We start from the raw sequence: 9,385 nt of genomic DNA on the forward strand, positions 1-9,385 counted from the left end.
ACATAAAATTAATTGTTCAAAGATTTGTGTTATTGAAATAATCTTTGATATACTCCCACGTATATACTTATCTTAACAATTAAGGTTTTCATAAGAATTTTACAATCAATCAATCAATAAATCTAAAAATATTAAACAATACCTTTATTTACATTAATATTAGTTCTTAAGCATATTTCTTCATGAATTTTAATAAGTACTTAAGTTTAGGCATTTCAATGTTGTGGATGCACCTGTTAAAGTCGCCAATCACTTTGACCGAGTGTGTCATCATTCTCGATATAATGTCCTTCAAACATACACTAAGGTCGGACACTTCTTTAAATCCGTGGATTGCGATTTCAGCCATTACTACTGGGAAAGGCGATGTTTCGTAGAGAAACTGCAAAATTATACAAAATAAATTAACATAGATTGGTTTTATGAATTCTGTCAAGAAACACGATTAAATAATTTTAGTAGATTGATTTGCCGTTTCATTTAATCGTAATAAAAATGTCTATAACTGCTAAATATATAATATTCTATACTGGAATCTCCATACAATGTGACCGGCTGGGTGTAGTAGGTAAGATAAAAAAATATTTATGTATTTTGTGTGCCTACCTGAATATTTACCCAGGAAGGACCACCGCAAAATATGCCATGTGGATGATAGGCTTACAGGCAGGCTTATAAAATTGTATATATGTATATCCTATATGAGATAATCACTTTTTGAGAGGCACGTAAATAGTTCGACCCGTATGTGATATTTTTAGAATTTACATGTCGAAATCATCCTAAATCAATTATATTCCATAGAACTCAAGTGTTAAAAATTGCCTTAGAATATTTGAGGTTTGGATATCTACATTTCTCGCGGCATCGGTAATATTCATATTATTTGCTGACTAATTTGCTACCAATTACTTATTACTTACCACTGTTCTCTCTAGGTCCTGACTTTCATGAGAGCAGTTCCCACCGACCTGCTGTTGCTTTTGACATTCAAATAGTTTTGAAGCAGAATATTTTTTCAGATTTTCCAACGTTTCAAAATGAACTTGTAATTTCTCTGAAACAAAGTGTTAAAAAAATCTATTTTAGAATGTGACAGAAATACGAAGACGGCAGTTCTATTGGCTAGAACAGCGTTTAGATATGCCGATTATAGTTGAAGTTGAAGAAAAAAATATCCTACACTAGCTGACCCGGCGAACTTTGTTCCGCCTTAATGGCAATAAATAAGCAGTTTGGGTTTTTTTATTGGAAAAAATACAAAAAAATTAAATACCTACATTAATCATTCATTATTATTTCTGTATTTTAGTACATAGGTTGCTCTTCACTTAAGTACCTTGTGATACACATTTTTTCATTTTTTGTTTTATTATCAGGCGCAAAAACAAACAACGCTGATGGTCTTCCGACCCGTGAACATGCCACGTATAATTGACCATGGGAAAAACATGAATGTTCTAGATTTAAACCACAAACTTTTAAGGATTGGCCTTGTGATTTGTTGATGGTCATGGCAAATGCAAGACGTATCGGAAATTGAAGTCTTTTAAATTCAAACGGCATATCGGTTGGGATCATCGGGATCCTCGGAATAAGAACTTCCTCACCTTTGAATTTTCCTATCATTATCGTAGCGTAAATTACATTGTTCTTCAATTTTCTAACCACCAAACGCATACCATTATGTAGTTCAGGTCATCTACATCTTTATTCTTTTTCTTCTTTTTTATCAGTAAGCAATGTAACTCTCATGTTTGTTGTCAGCTGCAGTTTCGTCACATAGCGCCATAGATTTGACGATTTGAGGCAAGCGTTTATTTCGTCGACAGCCGTAGATCTTGGAATTACTGGCAGTATTTGGCGGAAATCGCCAGACAGTAAAATCATTGCTCCTCCAAAACATCTCGATTCATTGCGTAAATCTTTTAATGTTCGGTTAAGTGCTTCCAATGCACGTTTATGCGCCATTGTGCATTCGTCCCAGATGATGATTTTCGATGCCGCTAAAACTTTGGCCATTGCTGAGTGTTTTGCAATATTACACGTTGGTTCTCCAATAGTTTGAAGATTTAACGGTAATTTTAATTCTGAATGAGCCGTACGGCATCCTTCTAACAATGTGGCTGCTATTTCAGAAGAAGCAACTGCAACCGCTATGTTGGATCTCGCCCGAACAGTTGCTAAAACTAATGACATGAGGAATGTCTTGCCAGTTCCACCAAGGGCATCTAGGAAATATAAACCACCATTTTCATCATCGTTTGCCTTCATTAAAGTATCATAAACTTCCTTTACTCGATTAAATGCGTCATTCGACAACAACAACAAATAGAAACATTCATCATTCTTTGGATGAACTGTATACATACGACCATACCGAGTTTTATAGTTCTCTTCACTGTTTATACGAATGGGCAATAGCACTATCATTATAATTAAATTGTAAATTGTAAAAATAATTAAACGTATTTATTTAATAGAAATATTTTGAATATTGATTTCTTACAAATATCAAATTGTCATATATACGTCATTACATAGCTGTCATTATACGTCAATTACATAGCTATCATTTGCGTTTTATTATTCCAAGTCTGATTCTTATTTGTTATACCACTTTTTATAGTGACTGACGTTTCATGTCAAGTCCCACGGGAACGCTGTCGAACGGGATAAAAAGTATCCTATGTCCGTCTCCTGGCTCTAAGCTACCTCCATACCAATTTTCACTCAAATCTGTTCTTTCGTTCTTGAGTTATAAGTGGTGTAACTAACACGACTTTCTTTTATATATATAGATTTCACGTGCAACTGACACATTCATAGTTCAAAGAACAAGAAAATAATAAGAATTTTCTATAGCTCAGCTTAAACATAACTAACTAACTGTTAAAAATATTGCCGTACCAAAGCTATTAAACCCTATTAAACTCTTTACAGAATACACTATTGACTTAATTACACTTTATTAAAATTATTAAAACACTCTGGACTAATGGAATACTGGGCCAATCTAATATTCATCACCTACATTTTACTACTCATGAAAGTTATATATGTTTTTTAAACCTAGGCATTTCAACCAACATGAATTATAGCTGATAAATACCTACTGTTGTCCTAATAATACGGTTTGTTATGATCACATCCTGTATTGTTCCAAACGGATATAGTCATATCTAGATAAACAAGGAAGACATACCAATAATAACTTGTGTGTGAGATTAAACATACCGGAATTAACAATTTACATTAATATGACAGACGCTGGGTTCAATGCTCAGCGAAACAATTGATTTCACAGGATATTACTTTGCTGCATATACACTAGTATTAAAGATTACTTTGGGCAACTTGTAACTTATTTATTATATAGACCAAGTAAATTTAACATATATTATTTCACCAAACTTGAAGATTGGTTTCGTACACACTTATCGTTTATATCCAATAAGTTTTAGGTAAACATTATTAGAATAATTGGCTAACCCAAGCTTTAAAGTTTTCTTAAACAAGTAATTAAATTGGATTTTTAAAGAAGTATTTAAGGAAGTATTTGTATGTACTGAGGCCGTTCAAAATCTTTTAAATACACAACAACGTTTAGGAATTAATAAAAAAATATTATAATTATTTTTGTCTGCATAAAATTACTATAAAAGAAGTAAAGGAGTCTTTGCTTATCAACCTTAGTGCGTCAGATGATACTTATTTATAAAATTGCCGGAACGATAAATATACATATCCCTCATCTGGTTTAAAGTTTTGATATAGAGAATACAACTGTGTCTACGCACACTCTAGATCAGTGTTTCCAAACATGGGGCCCACGCCCACAAATTGGCAACTTGTTTGTAAATGTATTAAAATTATTTTAAATTATAATTTCAGTTTTGAATTTTATTGAAAATTTACTTATTTGTTTCGTTAAATATTTCCTAGTTAATTTTTTCACAAACCTATAACTTGAGTTGCTTAAGTGAACAGTTCAATTTGTCATTATTCAAAAAAATATAAAAGCTAAGGGACAAAAAAGGTTGGGAAACACTGCTCTAGATCTTTTGCGTAGAAGATAAGTCGAAGTAGGATATTGCTACAAGGTCGTTGAACAACTCGAAAGCGAAATGGTCAATAAGAAAAAAACAAGGATGTCACTAAGTGCTATTAATAAAAAATTTCACGAAGCATTAGTGTTATAAACTTACCCGGCAACCTTTGTACTCTCTGATAGCCCAGAGCCAAGCAGAGCGTGACATTCTCATCAGCGAGCTGCAGATTTTCGCCCAGTAGTTTTACGATGCTCTCCTTGCAATAAGTGCCGTTGCGAGGTTTACGATCGTGAATTATGACCTGGCAAGTTTTTAAAGCGTTGTACTTTAGCGAGAACTTTATAACATCCAATTTTGTTTAATACAGATAATTTATATACAAGCGAAATGTTATTTCATGAGTAAGTAATTTTTTTTATATTTTATATTTGCAAACATTAAACACAAAAATAAATAAAATAAAAATAAAATACGTTTATTTTGGAACATAAGATCATCATGGTATCACTTATTCCACGTTATTAAAATTCGAACCTGTTGGCATCCCTACTCATCGGCAAAGAAGACAGAGGGTGTTGGTCGAGAGAAAATGCCGGCGTAAAAAACTCTCGGTACTCTTTTTAAAAAAAAGCAAATCATCAAACAATTCTACAAAGGCAAACAATAAACACAAAAACAGAAAGAAAGCAAAGACGTCAAATTGAAAACAATTAACAAATAATAAAACGTACGAAAAATTATTTAAGACTAATAAACTACGCCGTCTAAACGAGTAATGACTCGTGACCCGTTTTCCGTCGCATATTTTCCACTTAACAAAGTCATTATATGTAATTTGAAATGTTGACCTAATTATAGGTGTGCTACAATGAGAATGTACCACGACTAATGAATTTTTTGTAAAAGTAAAATAAATACTCGAAGACAGTGCGAATCGAAGATTGATTTATTTAATTTGTGGGCTTGTTTTAACTTATTTGTGATATAAACAAACAGCGGATGAATTGATTAGAGTTATTAAAGATTGGAGTACTTTGTACTTTGGTACGATTGGAGTATTGGAAACTGTGTGCCTAGAGATCGTTTATTAACAATTATATGCCTCAAGGTGTGTTCCACCTCTTAATTAACTTTAGTTAATAATAATCATATTGAGTGTCCATGGGCGGAGATATCACTTAACATCAAGGAGTGTAAGATAAATTAAACTTACTTGAAAATAGAGGGATATCTGTTCAAGGTAGACTGTCATATAATTTATCGCTTTATCTGCTTCGTTCTTCATGAGTAGTTTTATTTGTGAAACTAGAGTGTCCATGTCTTCACGAGATTTTTGTGTCCTTATTTGTATATCTGCTATTAGATTTCGATAACCATTGATAAGATTTTCTTGGAAATCTGTTGTCTGAAAAATTTATATTTAACAAATAAAAAATATTTTACCATTTGTTACTGGTACTACTATGGGTGACTTGTGTGACATGGGATTTCCTCGATCTTGGTCCATCATATATCTAAGTACTATCCAGTTTTTTTTGGTTTGTGGTCCTAGTTAGTAGTTCTACCCTGCTATCTATTTCTGTTATAAACTATACACAAACAAGATAAGTTATACTCGCCATCTTTGGTGTTAAAAAATTGTATCCCAGGGCCCACATACATATAATTAAGTAACACCAATGTATGCATCCATTGTATATATTTATTATAACAACATTTTTCCATTAGAAGTACAAACATAACTTCGTTTCTTAACGACCAAACGCAAAACAACCGCGTGTAAAAGAGCAATAAATAGAATATAAAATTTACGATGCGTCAGTTACGAGACAATGATATATGTGGACTTATCAAAAACATAAGCAAAATTCTTCTTTAACGTATTGTCTAAGCTATCATAATAATCAATGTACAATACAAATATTAAATGACTAATAAATAAATATTTTAAATTTGCAAAACATATCGTCGAAATGTGTGCCCAATTTCAAAGTTTCAGGGGCTACACAATCCAAGATTAAGTACGCAATTTTGAATATTTTTTTTAGATATTTTCTAATATTTTTATTTATAAAAATTTGTTTGTTACTAAGTAAGGTTTTAACTATTGTAGATTTTCGATAACTACATTTGGACACATAGTGTGTTAAATAAAATATTACGTGAAGTGAGAGTGACACATTAAACTTTAGAAGAATCCACTTTTCAAGGAACACAGAATTATGCAGCAATTAGTTTATTATATAAGTGTTATATGTCTGTCCTACCCAGTTTTACTGTAAAAATATGCACAAATAGATTTGAATGAAACTGACCTGAATCGAAAACACGACGAATACTGCGAGAATAAAAAATGTTTCACGACTCATCTTTTTTATCTCATCTCTTTACGCATTATTTTTTTATTAATAACAAACACTCCTACCACCTCATTAATGACGGAACGACTGAATGTTTCTTTGTGAGTTATTGTTTTCATTTCGACTTGATTGATACCAATTGTTTTGATTTGAGTTTGTATACATTGCACATATTATACATACTAAGCATTAATTTTACACTGTAATTTCATTGGATTCGGAGATTAAGAAATTTCACCTGTTCACGTCCGACTGCCTTTTGAAGCACTTCTTGTCCTGCACTAACACTTTGTACATTGAGATAAGAACGAATACAACCTGGGTTTCTCAAAGAAATAATATTCCAATAAAGCCTTTTTATAATGCACATAGCCTCCTGGCGTTGCTAGAGTAAGGGTCTGTTTCACAATGTATGGATAAAGTACCAAATAGCTATGCAACACATAAATTATTAAGATAAAATTTCCGAATAAGTAACTTCGGGTTTCATGACGAATAGCGCTATCTGACAGTCGCGAAACGCAACAATAGTGTTTATCCTACCAATAAGTAATAAATATCTTATTTGGAACTTATCCGGACATTGTAAAACCGATCCTAAGAGTCAGAGATGAGGCGCACGAAGGATAAGATATGATTTCCATATGACAAAATACAATACACTTGCAACTCAGGCTTCTGTCCATTTGCTCTATTGTATTAAAACATTCATTTATAAATAAAAACAGAGACAGACTAAGTTATTTTGTAAAATAAATGAAACCTTCCCACTAGAGAGACTAGTGACGTGACAATCATAGCCGCTTTTATTATTTTTGTCCCTGTCCCTCGTCTCATATTTTGTATCCATTTCTGTCTGTGTTTCTCATCGTTTAAATGATTTCATTTTCTGTCTCACCTTGCTGCGCCTTATAACTTTTTAGTTTAAGATCAACCCAACTTTGCAAATAATAATGAAACTGATAAAGTGCCAATAGTTAAAACATACTCTCGCGAAGAAGTAACTTTACATTACTCATTCACTCTTTTTGTTATTCATAAATTCGCAAACGAAAAGAAAACCTTGAAAATGTGACTAAACAAGCGTATCAGGGAATAATGTATTTTCTTGACAGATGCTATTCTAGATATCTTTGCAGAGGACGGTGTGTACGTGTGAACATAATATTTATGAGAGAATATAAATTTTACCGCAATCCAGGTCGTACGAATTTATCGCTCTGAACATATTTTTATCTATCGTAGCGAGAACATTATGTAATAAAGTCATTTATGGTTATTTAAATTTGATATTCACTTATCAAAATTATAATCGTTTTAAATAATTGAAATATCGATTATTTCTTTTTGGTTTTAAACAATTTATATTGTATATAAGTATTTCAACATATCATAATATGGCATTTAGGCATGCTTGAAAAATAGCCCTTTTTACTCATTTGTTTTAGCGCCATCTCGTTTTAGGATATAGTATTACAACAGATACTACAGCTGATTAGGAGTTCATGGTATCTTCGTGCGAAAGTTGATCCATGACATTAATAGATGGAGATATGTTCTACTCTGAAAATAAAGACCAAATCAATTATAATGTTTATAATTTCCGAATATACTTTGTGTATCTTATACAAACTACACAATAATCAGTAGCTTTCCCTTCTTATACTAAAAGGCTTATACACGGGGGACTTAAAGAATATCGGGCTGTCGATATTTAGGTCTAAGACAAACCAGTCTTCTCATTCACGTATAATTTGAATTAGAGGTCATTAGGAAAAGGTATTTTCAAAATAATTATAAACATAAAAAACTCAACGGAATCATGTTTACGAGAAAAGTTTAAATATACTCTAGGAAGTTATTACTTTAAAAGTATTTTAATTACGCGAAAGCGCATTTCATATAAATTAAGACCGGAAAATTTATATAGCTTATTCGGTTAATGTAATTAAATGTGGTAGGATTTCTAAGTGAAATATATGTAAGAAGCTTAGAAATAGTTTAGTTTTAATGTAAATACCTACTATATATATTTTTTAACTTCACATTTTTCTTTGCAAACTTTCACGGACAAATATCGGAATATTAAAAAAAAACAATTAGATAAACTACAGAGTTCCCTGTTGCTACAATAACAAAACGACTGTAGTTCTCAGAAAACCTAGAACCAAATTGAATTGTTTCAGCGTGCTCATAAAATTTTACAGTTGAAATGAACCAAACTGTAGGCTTTTTGTTACAATTTGCCTTCGTAATAAAATGGGGCCTTTTAAACCCAATGGCGCAGAAAATGCTGAGTTAGCTACATTCGAATGAGGTTGAAAATTTATAATGAGATGCATTCAATGTAATAAAGATATGTTCCACTTAGTGTGCAAGTGTTTGCAAAATTTAATATTCTAGAAAGCGTATACGTGACCGAGACATTTAATTTAGATTCAAAGCATTTTTATGTAAATAGAAAGCTTTGCAATACCAAAGATTACAAGTCTATGATAAGGTTGATGATATTGCTTCGGTTTTATCATTTGTCACAATATCAATAAACCTTCAGACTATCAAATACTAACTTTGGCAATAGCAACACACACAGATCTTAATCAGTCTTTTAGATTTATAATAATAATTGTAGATCAGATCCAGTATTCTCTAAAACTAAATATTAGAGTGTTAAAATGACGGCAATTTATATTTTCTACTTAATGCCGTGTCACGCGAATCACTGTTCGATATCTTATTACTAAAAATCGACTACCTCACTTGACCATCTTTAACTCTGTTGTATTTTACTCTTCTATTTATTTCTATAAATTGCGTAGAGCATAGAGAAAGATTATTTCTACTTACAGTACTATTTTAAGATAGCTTGTTCTTTATTTATTAAAAGGAGAATTACTTACAAATGAGAGAGAGGTTAAATCGAATTACAGATGTAGCGGCAGACTTGTTTACTTAGTTATCGTTCTTTTTTGC

At 31.7% G+C, this 9,385-nt stretch overlaps 1 protein-coding gene across 1 annotated transcript; it reads right to left on the reverse strand.

The window, feature by feature from the left end:
- Positions 1 to 152: 152 nt before the first annotated feature.
- Positions 153 to 6,807, reverse strand: LOC111003575. The gene is made up of 5 exons (XM_022274170.2): positions 6,368 to 6,807; positions 5,266 to 5,457; positions 4,209 to 4,353; positions 924 to 1,057; positions 153 to 382 (listed from the first exon to the last, which is right to left on the reverse strand). Exons 1-5 carry the CDS (start codon positions 6,419 to 6,421, stop codon positions 167 to 169), a joined length of 741 nt encoding a protein of 246 aa, XP_022129862.1. The 5' UTR covers positions 6,422 to 6,807; the 3' UTR covers positions 153 to 166.
- Positions 6,808 to 9,385: the final 2,578 nt, after the last annotated feature.

This window comes from Pieris rapae, chromosome 5 (assembly GCF_905147795.1).
Source record: "Pieris rapae chromosome 5, ilPieRapa1.1, whole genome shotgun sequence".
Taxonomy (NCBI): domain Eukaryota; kingdom Metazoa; phylum Arthropoda; class Insecta; order Lepidoptera; family Pieridae; genus Pieris; species Pieris rapae.